We start from the raw sequence: 19850 nt of genomic DNA, 5'->3' as shown, positions 1-19850 counted from the left end.
AATCCCATGGGAGAAAAAATCCCATGGGAAAAAAAATCCCATGGGATTTTTTTATTTTTTTTAAACACGACTAAACGCATTAAAATATCGTAGTTGTTCATCATTTCATAAAATATGATGTTTCTGAAAGTTTCATGAATAAATCTCTCAAAATAAGAAAAAAATCCCATGGGATTTTTTTCTCCCATTTTAAAATGGGATTTTTTTATTTCTATATATTTTTATATATAATTGGCATAAAACCAATATACAGTCCTTAAATAACGTTAAAATACTTGCAAACGCAAATAAAACACGTTTTTTAAAATGTTCAAAATCCCATGGGATTTTTCTCCCATTTGCAAATTATGGGAGAAAAAAAATCCCATGGGAGAAAAGATCCCATGGGAAAATCGAAAATCCCATGGGAAAATGCAAAAATCCCATGGGAACCCCAACTTTGCTTATAAATTTCATAGTGAAGAAAACGCGTTTTTTGAGTGAAAATAACCAATTATTAATCATCGATAAGACTTTTATCGCATACTATGTCTCAAAGTAGCAAATCTTTAAGAAAAAGGGTACTTAAGTTTGCGAAATTTCGGTTTCGCAAAGTTTTTCCGGTGGCCGTTAAAAGTGGTTCCTATATTATTATCATAAATGAAACAACTTTGATTACCAGTAATGTCATTGAATTAATTATTGTCGCTATATTGGTGGGAGTTGTATATGACTTCTTGACTTGACCTTGTCCGTCTGAGCAATATTTAGCGTCTGCAACCAATTTTCACATTTGCTCAACGACTCCGCAGCTTCAATTGTTTGAGACATCTTTCGGGAACGAACACTCCCAATACGAACCGTTTGTCCTACTATTGTATTTATGGGTTCGTCGCCGGTTTTTATTTCGTCAAACTTAGACAGGTTTTCAACACTCAGTGGAATGTTCTTTTGATTATCAACAGGGCGCTGGTCTTTTAAACTGTCAACAGACGAATCTCTGTTTAATGCACTTTAGATAAGCTGTTTCCTTAGTAACAAGCGTGGCGAAGCTATTGGCGACGTAACACACATTTTATCGGGTGAAGACAGAAGAGAATCGTGCGACGAATCGACGCTCCTGTGGCTCTTTGATGTAGAAGGGGGCGTTGGCGTGTCCGACACTTGACCATTCTCACGCAGTCCCTTCCTGATAAACAGCGGAGAAGGTCCTTGGATGATTACACAGTGCATATCTCGGTTCAGGGCTTTTGTGTTCGTATTTATATCATCTACAGTGCGCTCATAGCTTTCAGTGTGCTCCGAGTCTCCCTCAGCAAGTTGCGGACATGAATTGTACCGCGATATTGACTGACTTGAACCCCGACGGTTCATTCAAAATTGTTATATTCACGTGCGTATTCATCAGCGTCAACTGAATCATCGCCACTTCGGCTTAGTTTCCGTGTCACTTGCAAATGAGTTCTTTTGCACGGAGAGTCCGTTAATCTTGGAGATTGTTCCTCAGACATTGTCACACAGCGGTAATTGGAGCTGAAAATATTAAAAGACTTTTGTGCATTTTAGTCAACAATACTTTATTATGCTGTACTTCTCTTGACGTATAGATAATGATAAATCTCAGTACGCTGCAACTTTGCATTAAATTATGCAATTGTGGAAAGCTTGGTTAGGACATGTTTCGTCACAAATAGTCTGTTTTATTTCATTTGACGGAATAGAGTTTGTAATATTGTTTTCGTGTGTTTTCAATTACAATACGTACGTAAACATTTACGGTACTTGTGTTTAGTTTATAATACCACATTAAGCAACTCCACACTCTTATCAATGAGCAACAAATGATTAAACCAATTATTAGCTATTGAGCAAATACAGCACAATATCAGCGACATTAAACATGTTTTAAAATTTGATTCACATTAGTCGCTGAATGTGTTACTTAATTGCGAACGTATTGGCGATAAAAATAAAGTGAGTTCTATAATTTCCAAACACAAAATTAAGCACTATTTAAAGCTAACCACGAAGCGCCAAAGGATGGCGACGTTGCAAGGAATACTGAATAATCAAGTCCATGTAATAATCATAGGAACTAAGTCGGGTTATCATGGTAATGTATTTGCACATTGAGGGTTATTAACATAGACTTCTACGAGATGGTTTGTTTTATATCATGTGTCGATATCTTTGTTTGCACTCCCAATCAAGTGGTTATGTGTGTTTCTTTTAATCATATGTTTTATTTATTCTATCTCCAGTTCGAGATCCTTTAGGTCAAATTATTGATATTGGAATAATAAACTCGGTAATGTCACTAAGTATAATTATATAATTATTTACAAACTTAAACTTTCTATTAGATAAATGCGCATCAATTATAATAGATTGTATTAATATCTTAATCAATAAGCAATATGCAGAAACTTTACCCGAACAACCGTCACTCCCATGTATTTTCCACTTACGTTAACCGATCAAAGACACATTAATGTAATTACGACCAACATTCCAAACGACTAAAATGCGTTATTCCAACAATATCGCTTCACATAATTAGAGTTTTCTGAATTTCACATGCACTAAAGCATGATTGATTTATTCAATTGAAGAGCGCTGTTCTAGATATTAAGCATTTTTATATCACCCACCAGCGTCACCAGAATGTATTAAATTTTAGATCCACCGATGTAGCTAACAACACGGGAATTTTTTTATTCTGTTCAATAACATGCGGCTGTAATCATACAGACTGACTCGCATCCAGAAAGACATAAGAAATTAAATATTGGCTTTACGTCTTTCGTTATCTGTATCATTTATCAATTATTTATCATCCTAGTAATTAAGACGCGCGGCAATGAACATTTAAACTATACTCCGATGGAAAAAATCCACAATTTGGATAATTGATCGAATAAATGTAAAGAATGGGGCAATGGCAAGAACATAAAATAACCGAAAACGAAACAAAAATCAACACAGACACACACACACGCACGACAATAATGACACTAATCAAACAATAATATCGGCCCATTTACATTGAGCATTAATAACGGATTATTTTACGAACGTTTTCATCAGTTACTGCTAACGCTAAAAAAACACGTAGGCGTTACATGTGCGACAGACAAGTTGTATGGCTCTAATCGACGGGAGGTTATTACTGGAATTATTTGCTATTATTAGAATATTCCGTTAGGTAAGTATTTTCGAAAAAAAATATTCATGATGACTCATGATGAAAATAAATATAACATCCATTTAGTTTTGTTTCATTAATAACCTAAACATGAGTTAAACACGATTTCAATCCTTAATGATTTTATGCCACGAATATTCATTACTTAATAAGAAAAAAACCATATTTGATTATTCCTGTAATGAATCTATTTGGAAAGAAGAAAATACTGTATGAACAAAACATATCAGAAGCAAAGCTATTTAAGTGGAGTGCAAATCAAGACAAAACGTCATATTTTTCCAATTAATATAAATTTATTGAGCGTTAACATTTGTTATGAATCATATCCATTGTATAACAGTAATCATATTGAATTACTCTTTTTTTTAGTACAAACCCTCATATCTCGACAGTTTACATTGTCAAACGTTATTTCTTTAATATTTATTGAACGGTATCCCGTATGAAAATACACATGTACATTTGTATTCAATGCAGCATTCAAAACCATGGGAAAAATCAGATCTAAAAAAGTAATTACATTTTATTATCTTTATAACCTGCAATCATATGCCAAATGCTTTATTGTTCCGCCTTTATTTACGTTATTTACACATAGAAGGGTCATCAGGAACAGTATATGGTCTTTTCATTTTTAAGAGATAGCACAATTAAGTCACACGCTTACCTAATTCATATACATTTTATTGATATCTTCATGGTAAAAAATACCATAAAATATTGACCATGGTAAAGTTATTGATTAGGTTTCATCAACAAACGTTATTGCATACAATTGCACCCTCTAGCAGCGGACATATTCGATATATGGTTGTGAAATGGTCAGTAGCAACTTGAACAATATATTTCGATTTTGTAGAATGACTTACATGTAAATTAATCTCACGAAGAAGCGAAGATTGTCCTATCTTTTCTGATTTTGAACCAATTTCTATATAATATTTCGCAATTTAAATCGAACTGTGTATTTCAGCTGATACATATCAATTAATATATTTTACTTTGTATTTAAGTTCATTTACATACCGAATTCGTAGTAACGAACTAGTGTCCGCTTTATCAACTTCGACTTGTTTATAAACCTCACTAAGACAGGTTATCTCACACTAACAAGGCGGCAATACATATTTAAATAAACAGTGTCCACTTCAAATCAATAAACGAAAACAAACAGTAAACAACACAATAAATGTATATGAAACAGGAATCATCGTGATGACACTGTCATTCCCAAATCCATGTAAGTTAAACACCACATGAAGTCTAGGTAATTAAAATGATTAAATGTGAATAATATCTTTAATGTAATAACAGAAACGCTATCCAATGCAACAAGGGATAGTACGGGCACGTATTCATCTCATTTGCATCTGTATAAAAACATTATAGGCTGAATAACACGGCTTTGGTTCCATTTTAATCGTGAAAGTAACTGCAAAAAAGTAACTGTATATTGCGGGATTTCCATAGCCTGTTTTCACTATTAACAGACGATAAAACATCATTCACATGTGAGTTTTACGCTCGAAAATGTGTTGGTGCAAAACGAGACGAATATCTACAGTCCTAGACAAGACGCCAACCTGTTGTCGACTACATGAAACCTTTTTGAAATATATATATAATGTTCTTAAGAATAATGATAACAATAATAAACAAAAGCACCGCATAGCGGGCGCCAACGCTCGGCTGTGGGTGCAGTTTTGAATAAATGAATACATAATAGTAAATGAATTACCGTGGTTCACAGTGACCTTGACCTTTGACCTAGTGACCCAAAAATGGGCGTGGCCTGTAGTACTCATCAATGTGCATCTTCATAGGAAGTTTCAAAGTTGTAGGTGGAAGCACTTGATTTAAGAGCCTATGTTACAGTTTTATATTAGAGGTCACAGTGACATTGACTTTTGACCTAGTGACCCAAAAATGGGTGTGGCGTGTAGAACTAATTAAGGTGCATCTATATATAAAGTTTCAAAGCTGTAGGTGGAAGCACTTTGATTTTAGAGCCTATGTTAAAGTTTTATCTTAGAGGTCACAGTGACCTTTGACCTAGTGACCCAAAAATGGGTGTGGCCTGTAGAACTCATCAAGGTGCAGCTACATATGAAGTTTCAAAGTTGTCGGTGGAAGCACTTTGATTTTAGAGCCAATTTTAGGGTTTTATCACGACGCGGACGGCGGACGAGCTGGCCACTACAATTCCTAGAGTTTTCTTCGAAAACAGCCGAGCTAAAAATACGACCTTTCTAACCGACAGTGCATTTGACATTGCAATCTTTTAAAAACCATCTCCCGAATTAAGGAATTACGCACCATTGAATTTTACAATTAATCACAGTTACGAACATTCAACACATAATATGACGTTTAATACACAAAGCACTTTCGTGTTCGAAATTGAAGATAGTCCAGTACAATATTAAAAAGCACGAAATAAGTTAATTGGCTATTTGATTACAGTACAAACTCGATGGGCGATGTAAATATAAATCGGTGTTATAAAATGTGCGTAGATATTTAATATATTGAATATAAATTTCTTTGCAGTATTGGTAATTCCATATAGAACACAACCACAATCGTTTGCATATTAGAAACTTTTGTCAGAGTTACTTATAAAAACGTTCCCGCATTCATAAAAACACGCGTTCGTAAAACACGCGGCATTTAATTCCTTTTTCTATAATGCAATAAACTCCAGATTTGCGCACTATGATTTTATATTCAACACATATAACAGAGGCTGGATGTTTTAATTTCTTAATTTCTATCATATTGTACCTTAAAGCGATAATGAAATGTAGACAAAATTGCGACATATCTTTTATCCCCCTTAAACGTTATTGAAATTCTTATTTGTATTAAACATTTTCTGAAAGATTATTATTTATGATTCTCTTGCCAACATCATAAAAGGCAATGTAAACAAACGTCTGTAACGAAACGTAAATCTTCTTAAGAAGAAGCGCCTATTTATGCATATATTCATAATCAAACTGACATTAACATAATCTCCTCTCAAGTAAGTCTTCATCGTGCATTCATGACCGCATACAATAAGAAGACATGTCTGATCTTGTATAGAGCGCTGTCGTTTGTTGAGTAACCGTTCACATAATCTTAATCGAAGAGGGATAGGAAAGATATATAGGAGATAATATTTGTATTTATAAAATACTAAATTTAAAACAAGATCATATCTTATTAAAGAAAATCAGTCATCATGGACATAATGCACTCAGTATAAACAAATAAAATACTGCTTACAAATAACGAAACAAACAATACTAAATCAATGCGTACCAAATTATTTTCTTAAAGTTTATCAGATGGAAGCAACAGCTTTTAAGGTTGCTGACTCACACAGAGTGCTAATTAGATGCTAATGTCCATCGATAAGCACTTGCAGAAATAGCTAAAAAGTTATTCAAACTTATATAAGCACCACTAGCTAATACACCTTTGCTATTTAAGAGCTTATGCTTGCATATATTACAATTGCATAATATAATATAATAGTTAATGAATAATTATTGTTTACATATTATTCTCGCATTTTGCATAAAACAGCATAATGAACTTGACGTGTAATAATTATCTTGTCGCTTTAGATCCAACTGTTCCCTTATACTGGTAGCTAAATTATCATTTAAACTACCATATGAATTCTAAATGTACATCAAGCACTAGAAATATCAAGCCACTGAAGGGCCCAATGCTTACTTATTTGTATTTGTATAAATATTGCGAACAATGTTTTGTACAATTAAATATTTCAATAAAATTGTTTCCATATTATGAAATTGTTTTTAAAGCATCTCCTTAATATAAATCATTTATCAGTATGGTAAAAATATATAAGCGACTTGCAATACAATCACCAATCCATCACATTTAATCGTCACATAATGTTGCCCTATTCTTAGTGGAACCCTAAACATTGATCATCAACGACATGGTATTTTAGTTGAGTACCATATCATATAAATAAGAAACAATCTCAAGTCATTAAAATGCAATTTCGGTTACAATACCGGATTGTGCGGCGCCTGAACAGTGTACTTAGTTAATAATTTACCATTCGTCGATTTGCTTTGGTTTGTTTAATGTGCTGAACTTCAAGTGATATTTATTTTTAAAGAAACAATAACAACAACAAACACACAACAACACACCTACGAAACACCGAAAGTATTTTCACTCCACCACATACATTGTGGAATTCAAATACGCAGCTCAACGATCCTGGAAATGTGTTAGTACAATCGTATTTATTTTAAATCAACGTGTTACATTACAAATCATCATTCTTGCATATGTATTAACGGAAACTTAATGTGCCGTCTGTTTGATAGGAGTGTTCTTCATATTAGTATTAAATCTTATTAACATCAAGTCATTGATATTCACAACACTATAATCTAGCCTTCTCAAATTGATATTTGCATTTTGTATTCGTTTCATGCATTAATTGAAAATACCATTGACTCGCATAATTTTCATCGTGACATTACGTTTGAAATGTCAATGATGGAATAGGGATTCGACATCACTCGTAAAGTGAAACCAATAGTTGCTGCACGAAAACGTTATGTATTATCAAACTTTCAAATCATACCTTTAAACAAGATATTATGCGCAATGAATTAAGGATTAAACCTTGGTGGGACTGGAATATAAACAGTAGCTAACATGTGTAATGTATATTGTTGCTTAAATATGTTTGCTAATATGCATACTTAAAGTAGGCTTCTTACACATGATACGAGCACTTTATTGTCCATGTCAGAAGCGTACTTGTGTAGGCTCATGTCTTTTGTTCATTTTCTTTTTTTCAAGCAATAACAACACAAACTGTCGATAATGCACTGTTAGCACTGATCTTTCACATTTAATCATTGCTATTGGCTGACCTTAGTTGTCTGGGTTCTTGCAATTGGCGACATTTTCTCTTTTACTGCAGACATATCACGAGATAACTAGTGTTTGGGGATTACTTGTGTTTCAGTCAATAATGTGTACGGTCTTGTCCAACACTTGTTCGTTTGGTGTGATGACATGCTATACTTTATGAGCTAGTGAAGTTATTTTCATACAGAGCAAATGTGTAATTTAATGCAGTAATTACTTTCCGGAGTCGTTTATTGTGGGAATATTACCTAATATTCCCGATAAATTTCATATAATTGCAGCATATCGACGTCTGACGAGAAAGCGCGCCGTCAACATGGTAAATAATATGTTCAAGACGATTGTTTGCAGTGCATAAGGTATTGCATTGCCGAAATGAACATGAATACTACCGATGCCTTTATGCATTGTATCGATCAACGTGATATGTAACCGCCAGAAGAATAATGTGTGAATGTAAGCAATGCAAGAAGCGTTTCTCTCATTTGTTCGTGTTTTTGCTCTTTACATAATATCTTAGTTTAACCTTACAAGTAACGTTTAACTCCTCGATACTACCCGATAATTTATCACGAAACCATACATCCTATATAATCAGCTATCACGATTTCATACAAATCTCTTGATTTTAGAACACTAATTCCTTGGTGGAAGCATGAAGCTCGATGACATAGATTTTGTGCAAATACGTGATTGAAGTGATATTAAGGCCACTGCAGTGCGTGTATGACTAGCAGTAATTATACAGGTGTTTTCATTCGGATGAAGTACTATTAGAAAATTCACATATTATGTGAATATGCATGACAATTTAAATACGCATTATTTTAGCGCGGAAAATAATACCATAGGATACATGTTGATTGTTGTATCAAGTATTGAGATTATTTATTTCACCTAAGCAATTATAGTCAATACTTTACTTAAGTGTGTTTAATAAAAACGTTTGAGATATATAGCTTCGAGGGTGGAAAATATACTTGTGGAATGTATATAAAAAACAAAAATAAATTCTGACATAAAATATATCCACCATAAGGCTTAATATATTACCACATTGAACGAACATTATCCTTTTTAAATTATAATTTCACTTCAGTTTGTCAATTTATATTAAATTTATAGCATTCGCTTTTGATACAGAACCAAACGAAATATAGCATCTAGCTTGCAAATTTCAATTTACATTGTAATAAAACAAATACAGCATTAAATTTCTCTATAATGAAATGTTAAAGAAGATGACCGTTTATACATAATTTAAGATTATATATTACGAAAGAGCAAAATCACGATGCGGGGATGTTAGATCACGATGTAAGAACAAGAGAAAATCTGCGATTTTGTATATTTAAAATGTACGTATCCCCGCTGATTTTGCTGATCCGGCTTTTTAACGTTGACATACATGTAGCAACTGCGTTCGAAAAGACGACACGAATAATCGCTTATTTTAAACATCGTATAGAGAAAAAAAGTTTTTTTTTGCGCTACGAATGGGAAAAGTACATCCGCTTAAATTATAAATGTCTTTAATTTGAGATCAGGAACGGACTGCAGCGACAAATTTAATCGAAGAACACAATTCACCGAATAGTTTTGAGACGCCATTTTGGAGTTGTGTATTGAAATTGACATTTTGATGATGGTGTCAATATTGACATAAGCGTGTTAAATCGTTTGTTTAAATAGTTGAGGATTAGCATTGAGTTATCATTTGGCTTGACTTTCTGTGCAACACGTGCGAGTGCAATGACTTTATCGATATTTAAGATTTATTGTCCCATTGATGACGTCATTTAACTTCTGTAGTACGGGCTGTGGTGATTTAAAAAAAAAAACAAACGTTTTTGTGATTTATGACTTTAAACGTGAATAAAATATGTACGTTCTTGGTATCAAATTGTTTGTTTTGTTGAACCTAATTCATGTTGATAGAAATCGTTGACTTTATTGCAAATCCCACGTAACACCAAACATCGACTGAAATAAGAACTTCTTGTTGACCATGATATAAAAAATATATTTAGGCAACGTTATATCAGACAGATATCAATGTGGTGGTATGATAAATGGTGGGAACAAGATACTACTACTACTTCTACTACTACTACTACTACTACTACTACTACTACTACTACTACTACTACTACTACTACTACTACTACTACTACTACTACTACTACTACTACTACTACTACTACTACTACTACTACTACTATTACTACTACTACTTCTACTACTGCTACTGCTACTGCTACTGCTATTGCTACTGCTACTGCTACTACTACTACTACTACTACTACTACTACTACTACTACTACTACTACCACTTCTACTACTGCAGTAGTAGTAATAGTAGTAGTAGCATGTTATGTTATATCAGAGCTTTGCCTTTAGGAGGTTTTCATTGGCTGATTAATTTGAGGGAAAAGATAGTATCTTGAGCTAGCTTTTAGGAAAATTTCAAATAATTTATAGTTAAAGTAGATGTTCATGCATGCCTTTTAAACACATGTGATGCAGGAGAGTAAACATTCCATTACATTAATATTTCAATGTTTTTGTAAGGTAAACTATTTTCAATTGTTATTTGAACACCACTTTATTGTTGTATAATATTTAAATTTAGTCTGAAGCATGGTTAAACTATTTAAGTTGTTATTTATTCAATGTCTTTGTCGGGTTATGATATCTCCCATTAAGTATTCCGCAGGTATCCAAACTAGCTCCGACATGGTAGATTAATGTTTCAACATGATCGCGATCAACATATCCCATTTCTGAAGAAGTGACCATATAAATCAAAGTCTACATTCACAACAGGCAGACAATGTATTGCTATAAAATAGCATTCGCAGCAGATAACGATGAGTGGCTAGTCTTTCGTCAATACATTTCAAACATTATAAATGAGGATCTACGTGTTTCTTAAATGCTATGTGCTCGTTATCTCTTTGATGTATGATTCACCGTTACCTGGAACATGAACAGCAACGGGATTTTGAAAAAAGTAAGTAACCATCTTAATAACAATCATTATTATATGATAAATTATTTACATGTTCAGCTTGATATAATTAAAATAGTATACAATCACACAATTGTCCACCGTTTTTATTATTATGTAGTTATAAAATATAAAAAAAAACACATCAGAAAATAATACAACATCGCATTTACAAGATTTAAGATCAGTATAACCAATTATTTAAAAGTACAATAGTCATTTTTAACATTTATAAATTTTCAAAGAAAAACATGTTTTCATTTTAACGAAAATTAATAACAAAGTTTTCATGATGTTCAAAATAAAGGAAATTAAAAGTGGTCCCTATATAGTGTCATAAATGAAACAACTTTGCCAGTAATTCCATTGAATTAATCATTTTCGCGATATTGGTGGGAGTTGTATATGACTTCTTGACTTGACTTTGTCCGTCTGAGCAATGTTTAGCGTTTGCAACCAATTTTCACATTTGCTCAACGACTCCGAAGCTTCAATTGTTTGAGACATCTTTCGGGAACGAACACTCCCAATTCGAACCGTTTGCCCTACTATTGTATTTATGGGTTCGTCGCCGGTTTTTATTTCATCAAATTTAGAAAGGTTTTCAACACTCAGTGGAATTTTCTTTTGATTATCAACAGGGGACTGGTCTTTTAAGCTGTCAACAGACGAATCTCTGCTTAACGCACTTCGGATAAGCTGTTTTCTCAGTAACAAACGTGGAGAAGCAATTGGTGACGTAACACATAATTTATCGGGTGAAGACAGAAGGGAATCACGCGACGAGACGACGCTCCTGCGACTCTTTGGTGTAGAAGGGGGCGTTGGCGTGTCCGACACTTGACCATTCTCACGCAGTCCCTTCCTGTTAAACAGCGGAGAAGGTCCTTGGATGATTACACAGTGCATATCACGGTTCAGAGCACTTGTGTTCGTATTTATATCATCCACAGTGCGCTCGTAGCTTTCAGTGTGCTCCGAGTCTCCCTCAGCAAGTTGGGGACATGAATTGTACCGTGTTATTGACTGACTTGAACCGCGACGGTCTTGAAAATTGTAATATTCACTTGCGTACTCATCAGCGTCAACTGAGTCACCGCCACCTCGGCTTAGTTTCCGTGTCACCTGCAAATGAGTTATCTTGCGTGGAGAGTCCGTTAATCTCGTTGATTTTTCCTCAGACATTATTAATCACTCAGCGGTAATTTGTTCTGAAAATATAAATTGGAACCTTTGAAATGATAGAGACTTGTGTGTATTTTAGTCAACAATACTCCTCTTGACGTATAGATTGTGATAACGCTGAGTACGCTGCAACTTTGCATTAAATTAAGAAATTGTGGAAACCTTGGTTAGGACATGTATCGTCAAAAATATTCGGTTTCATTTAATTTGACGTAATAGAGTTTGTAATATTGCTGTCATTTGTTTTCAATTACGAAACGTACATAAACATTTACAGAACCTGTGTTTTGTTAATAATACCACACTAAGCAAATCAACACTCTAATTTATCGGTTAGTAACATATGATTAAACTTATAAGCTATTAAGCAAAGAAAGCACACTATAAGCGAAATTAAATATTGTTTTAAAATTTGATTCATTTAGTCCCTGAATGTGTTACTTAATTACGAACATATTGAAGGATAAAAATAAAGTGAGTTATATAATTTCGAAACACGAAAGTATGCACTATTTAAGGCTGACCACGAAGCGCCAAAGGATGGCAACTTTGCACGGCATACTGAATTATCGTCCGTGTAAATAGTTTAATCATAGGAAAAAACCGGGTTACCATGGTAATGAATTCGCGCTGTGGGGTTATCAACATAGGCGTCTACGAAATGGTTTGTTTTATATAATTTGTCGATATATTTGTTTACACTTCCAATCAATGGGCTTTGTGTGTTTCTATAGTCATATGTTTGATTTATTTTTACTCCAGTGCAAGATCCTTTTAGGTCTAATTATTATGCAATGTTATTGGAATTAGAAACTTGGTAATGTCACTAAGCATGATTATATAATTATATACAAACTTGAACTTCCTTTTAGAAAAATGTGCATCAATTATAAAAGATTGTATAAATATCTTAATCACTAAACAATATGCAGAAACTTTAACCGAACAACCGTCACTCCCATGTACTTCTGTATTTACACAGGTTAACCGATCACAAACACATTAATGTAATTATGACCAACATTCCAACGACTAAAATGCGTTATTCCAACAATATCCATTTCACATAAATAGAGTATTCTGAATTTCACATGCACTAAAGCATGATTGATTTATTCAATTGAAGAGCGCTGTTCTAGATATTAAGCACGTTTGTATCATCCACCAACGTCACCAAAATGTATTAAATTTGAGATAAACCGATGTAGCTAACAACACGGGAATCTTTTTATTCTGTTCAATAACATGCGGCTGTAATCATACAGACTGACTCGCATCCAGGAAGACATAAGAAATGAAACATTGGTTTCCTCTGGAAAAAATGTTTGCTTTATTTCGTTTGTTATATGCATCATTTATCAATGTATGAATGAACCTTTTTCTCATCCTAGTAATTGAGACGCGCGGCAATGAACATTTAAACTATAATCCTATGGCAAAAATCCACACTTTGGATAATTGATCGAATAAATGTTAAGAATGGGACAATGGCAAGAATATATCAAAGCGCTGAAAGCACTGTAGGTGTTCGCTGTTGTAAAATGTCGTCCTTGTTTAGCTTGTGGGCATTGCACAGGCTTATTAGTATGCACAGGCTAATCTTATTTGACATGCATTAAGCCCCGTTTTCCCTGAAAGCAGCCAATATGTACAGATTTCAATGATAAACACCAGACTGGCAAATCTCGTTTTACAAGCTGTTAAACACTATTAGTCATATAAACCCTCTGCAGTGTACCAATACACAGCGGTTCATCACATTCACATTTATGTTGAGGTACGAACCACAACTCTGCCATGAGAATGGCATTTGTCGTCTGCTGCAACAGGCGCTGGTTGTCTTTCCATACCGTACCTAAGGCTTCTTAGCACCTACTGATTTGCAAAATATGGTCTGTAACATTAGTGTGAGCTAACGCTCACACTAAACATAACCGAAAACGAAGACAAAATCAACTCAGACACACACACACATACGCGAAAATAATGACACTAAGCAAACAATAATCTCGCACATTTACCATGAGCATTAATAACGGATTATTTTACGAAAGTTTTCATCAGTTACTGCTAACGCTATCAAACACGTAGGCGTTATATGTGTGACAGACAAGTCGTATGGCTCTTATCGACGTAAGTTAATGTCGGGTATTATTTGCTATTATTAGAATATTGCATTAGGTTAGTATTTTCTAAAAAAGTATTTATGGTGACTCATGATGAAAATAAATATAACATCCATTTTGTTTTGTTTCCTAAATCACCTAAACATGAGGCTAACACGATTGCAATTTTTTATGTTTTGATGCCACGAAGAAAAATTCACAAACATATTCGATTATTCCTGTTATGAATTTCTATGGAAACCAGAAAATGGTGTATGAACAAAATATATCAGAAGCAAAGCTATTTAAATGGAGAGGAAATGTAGACAAAACGTCATATTTTTCAAATTAATTTAAATTTATTGAGCGTTAACATTTGTTATGAATCATATCAATTGTAAAACAGTAATCATATTGAACTACTATATTTTAGTACAAACCCTCATATCTCGCCAGTTTATATTGTCAATTTTTTTTTCTTCTATATTTGTTGAACCGTATCCGCTATTAAAATACACATGTACAATTGTATTCAATGTAGCATTCAAGACCTTGGCAAAAATCAGATCTAAAAAAGTAATTACGCTTTATTATCTTTATTCCCTATAACCTGCAATTAGATGTCAAATGCTCTATTGTTCCACCTCTAATTACGTTATTTACACATAGATTGGTCATCAGGAACAGTAAATGGTCTATTCATTTTAAGACATAGCAAAATTAGATCATACACGCTTACCTAATTCATATACATTTTATTGACGTCTTCATGGTAAAAGAATACCGGAAAATATTAAACATGATAAAGTTGTTTATTATGTTTTCATTAACATACATGTACATGTTTTTGCATACAATTGCACCATCTAGCAGCGACATATTCGATATATGGTAGTGAAATGGTCAGTAGCAAATCGAACAATATCTTTCGATTTGGTAGAATGACTTAGATGTAAACTAATCTCACGATTAGCGAAGATTACCGTATCTTTTCTGATTTTGAACTAATTACTATAAAATATTTCGCAATTTCAACCGAACTGTGTCTTTCAGCTGATAAATATCAAATAATATATTTTAATTTGTATTTAAGTGCATTTACATACCGAATTCGTAGGAACGAACTAGTGTCCGCTTTATCAACGTCGACTTGTTTATAAACATCACTTAGGCAGGTAATCTCAAACTACCAATATGACAATACATACTTAAATAAACAGTGTCCACCTTAAATCAATAAACGAAAACAAAAAGTAAACAACACATTGAATGTAAACAAGCAAATTCGTTGAATTGATATCCCCCGTCAAATAAATTTTGTTAATGGATGGGTGAAGAACTAATAGAAATGGTACAAGTGAAGGGTTGTGCCTTTTGTAAATTATTTTTTTTAAATCATTTGTACCTGTGATGGGTTTGCAGACAATAAAATGCAGAATTCCTTGATGCATAATAAAGATATGGCTCCGGACACAAAAGTGCCGATTTTTTTAATGATACAAATGGCCATAACTCTGTTATTAACAGATGGCATTAAGCGTGCATCATCCTCTTATCCATGTATATACTCATTCCAAGTTTCAACGAAATCCGCCAAAGCACTTCCAAGATCCGGACACAAACGTGCCGGACAGACGGACGGAAAGACGGACGGACGGACGGAAAGACGGACGGACGGACAACGCCAAAACAATATCCCTCCGCCTATGGCGGTAGATAATTAAATAGGAATCATCGTGATGACACTTTCATTCCCAAATCCATGTAAATTAAATCCCACCTGAAGCCTACGGTAACTCAAATGATTAAATATGAATAATATCTTGAATGAAATGACAGAAGCGCTATTGAATTAAAATAAGGGATTGTACTCACTACTGACACATATTCATCTCATTTGCATCTGTTTATAAACATTATTAGTTGCATAAAAGACTGTGAACAACATAACAGGAACTGGCTAAGACACGACTTTGGTACCATCCTAATCGTGTAAATAACTGCAGAACAGTAACTATATATTGCGGGATTTGCATTCCCTGTTTTCACTATTAACAAACGATAAAACATTATATTGATGTAAGTTTTATTCTCGATAATGTGTTGGGACAAAATGAGAGGAATATCTACAGCCCTCGACAAGACGCTAACGTCTGGTAAACTACATGAAACTAGGAAAAAGAACTTACACACCATTGTATTTTCCAATTAATCACTGTTACGAACATTCAACACATTATATGACGTTTAATACACAAAGCACGTTCGTGTATGAAATTGAGGATAGTCCAGTACAATACCAAAGAACAGGTAATAAGTTAATGGGCTATTAAATTACAGTACAAACTCGATGGGCGATGTCAATATAAATCAGTGTTATAAAATGTGCGTAGATATTTAAGATATTAAATATTAATTTCTTTGCAGTATTGGTATTTCCATGTAGAACATACCATCAATCGTTTGCATATTAGAAACTTTTGTCAGAGTTACTTATAAAAACGATCCCGTATTCATATTCAAACTAAACGACTAGCTAAAAGCGAGAATGAACTGTAGAATTAATTTCGACATATCTTCAATCCACCTAAAACGTGATTAAAATACTTATTTGTATTAAACATTTTCTGTAAGATTTCTATTAATGGTTCTCTTGCCAACATTATAAAAGGCAATGCAAACAAACTTCTTTAACGAAACGAGAATCGTCTTCCGAAGAAGCGTCAAAGTATGCATATATTCATAAACAAACTGACAGAATAGTGTCCCATATATGAATAGAAATTTACGCAAAGCAATATATGCTAAGAAAATGAGTTATACTAAGTTCTAAAAAAACAAATGTTCTAAAAGCTGGGAAGTTTATAGGAAGGCCAGAAACTATGTTAATAAACTGAAAAAATTATCTGTTAATACTTATTTTCAAGAGCGTTGCATTGGAGGGTGTAAATCCACAGATTTTTGGAAAACAATAAAACCTTTTCTATCTAAGAAGTGCATCAGCTCACAATCAAAAATTATTTTAAATGAAAATGATAAAATTGTATCTGACAACTCTAATGTAGCTGGAATTTTTCAACAGTTTCTATGTAAATGTAGCTGATGATATAGGTAAAGATTATCATTTTGACGAACATAACATCCCAGTATAGAAAAAATCTTAGGTAAAATTTTTAGTAAAAACTCTTTTAATTTTGTTCCAACAACTGATACGAAGGTGTCTCAAATTATAAGTAAATTTAATGTTAAAGAGGCAACCGGGGTGGATCAAATTTCTGTTAAATTATTGAAAATTGGCATGAAGTCTCTTACTCCATTTTTAACACAATTGATAAATTCTACCATTTCTACTGGAACTTTTCCTGATAGGTTAAAGGAAGCTCAAGTCACTCCTGTATATAAGAAAAATGACTCTATGTTGAAATGTAATTATAGACCTGTTAGTATTTTGCCTGTCACTTCTAAAATTTATGAGAAAGTACTTGAAGAACAACTTGCTTCTTATTTTGACACTATTTTTGATCAATTTTTGTGTGCCTTCCGGAGAGGACATGGATGCCAGACTACTATTCTCAGGCTACTGGAAGACTGGAAGGGGGCCTTGGACTGTAACCAGTATGTAGCTGCCATTCTAATGGACCTGTCCAAGGCCTTCGACTGTCTTCCACACGACATTCTGCTGTGTAAGCTGGCATCCTATGGACTCTCTGAGAAGGCAACTGATACTCTTTGCTCTTAACTGGGCAAACATAAAAAAGGCGTCCCACAGGGCTCGATACTCGGTCCCATTTTGTTTAATGTTTTTATCAATGATATTTTCTATTTTATTGAACATGGCACTCTGTATAACTATGCAGATGACAATACACTGTCTTTTAATACTCCAAACTTTGATTTATTGATAAGTACTCTACAAAGTGAAAGCAAAATTCTTATTGACTGGTTTTCTTTTAATTGTATGAAAACAAATCCTGACAAATTTCAGGCGATAGCTGTTGGAAAAAAAAACGCATGATAAAAATCCTAAGTTTGAAATAGATAATAATATAATTTCTTGTGATGATGTTGTAAAATTGTTAAATGTTGATATTGATTTTAATCTATCTATCAATAATCACATCCAGAATATTTGAAAAAAAGCTGCTCAACAACTTAATGTTCTAAAGAGAATAGGTAGTAATCTAAATAGACTTAGTAGACTTACAATATTTTATACTTTCATCTTGTCAAATTTCAATTTTTGTCCTCTGTCATGGCACTTCTGTACAAAGAATAACACTCAGAAAATAGAGAAAATTCAAGAGAAAGCTTTGAGATTTGTTTATGATGATTATGCTTGTAACTATGAAGATCTGTAAAAAAGAGTCAATTTACCACCTCTACACATTCGAAGATTAAGAACCATGGCAAATGAAACTTTCAAAATTGTCAATAAAATATGTCCACCTGTTTTGCATGATTTAGTTGAAAAAAGAAATAATACCTATAACTTGAGATATTCGAATTTATTGCAGGTTCCATCTGTAAAGACAGAACACTATGGTAGGAGAAGTTTCAGGTATGCAGCCGCAGTCCTGTGGAACTCGCTGCCTGATGAGTTCAGAAAAGCAGGCTCCTTCAGCCAATTTAAAACCTTGATCTCTAGTTGGAATGGAAAGATATGTAATTGTTCAGTGTGCAATCAGACATAGCTGTCCATATCTTCATTCCAACTTATCAGGGAGGGAGTCCGCAGGCTGGGACTGCAAATATGACATGTTTTTCTAGTTATGCTGGCTTTTGCTTATTATCTTGCTTTAACTTTTGTTTTGTTATGCTTATTTGGCTAGGCTGGTCTTTTTATTGCTCTATGACATGTTTTTCTAGTTATGCTGGCTTTTGCTTATTATTCTGCCTTTTCTTTTGTTCTGTTTTGCTTATCTGGCTAGGCTGGTCTGGGTTTTTGCTCTATGTCATATATGTGTATACTACTATGTGCTTAATAACCTCTTTGCCATGCTTATTGTATGTATTAAATTGTCTTCATTGTTGTAACGCTTACGGTTTAGATTAGCGCAAATCTCTCAGTTAATATTTATCACTATAAGTTGCGTATCATTTTGCTTAATCCTTTGCTTTGTGTTGCTTATTTGGCTAGGCTGGTCTTGGTTATTGCTCTACCTCATATATATATATATATATATATATATATATATATATATATATATATATATATATATATATATATATATATATATACTACTATGTGCTTATAAGCCTCTTTGTCATGCTTTTTTATTATTTTAAATTGTCTTAATTTATTTGTAAATCTAAGGTCTAGATTAGCACAAATCCTTTGTTTTATGTTTTATTCCTTGATACTTTCTTTGGTGTGACAATTGCTTTGCTATTTATGCCATAATGTACTTTAGTATTATGTTTGTCTTAACCATGTTTAAATGTTTAAATT

The 19850-nt window shown here is 33.4% G+C and overlaps 2 protein-coding genes across 4 annotated transcripts in view; both read right to left on the bottom strand.

The window, feature by feature from the left end:
- The window catches only part of LOC127857512 (uncharacterized), a 240138-nt gene that overhangs the window by 143327 nt on the left and 76961 nt on the right, over window positions 1-19850 (bottom strand). The window lies entirely within an intron of this gene.
- LOC127857510 (uncharacterized) lies at window positions 618-13448 on the bottom strand. 3 transcript variants are annotated; one of them, XM_052393910.1, is made up of 2 exons: window positions 11535-13448; window positions 618-726 (listed from the first exon to the last, which is right to left on the bottom strand). In XM_052393910.1, the coding sequence occupies exons 1-2, from the start codon at window positions 12294-12296 to the stop codon at window positions 688-690; spliced, it is 801 nt and encodes a 266-aa protein (XP_052249870.1). In that variant the 5' UTR covers window positions 12297-13448; the 3' UTR covers window positions 618-687. The 3 variants fall into 3 exon arrangements, with proteins under 3 accessions (XP_052249870.1, XP_052249868.1, XP_052249869.1); XM_052393908.1 differs by lacking the exon at window positions 618-726 and having other exon boundaries at window positions 11227-12322; window positions 12909-13448; XM_052393909.1 differs by lacking the exon at window positions 618-726 and having other exon boundaries at window positions 11227-12322; window positions 13215-13448.

Source organism: Dreissena polymorpha, chromosome 14 (assembly GCF_020536995.1).
Source record: "Dreissena polymorpha isolate Duluth1 chromosome 14, UMN_Dpol_1.0, whole genome shotgun sequence".
Taxonomy (NCBI): domain Eukaryota; kingdom Metazoa; phylum Mollusca; class Bivalvia; order Myida; family Dreissenidae; genus Dreissena; species Dreissena polymorpha.
This window is presented reverse-complemented; position numbering and strand designations above follow the sequence as displayed.

Bases quoted from the DNA above. Each gene is read 5' to 3' on its own strand.
- LOC127857510 (XM_052393908.1), bottom strand. From the start codon at position 12,296: ATGTCTGAGGAAAAATCAACGAGATTAACGGACTCTCCACGCAAGATA.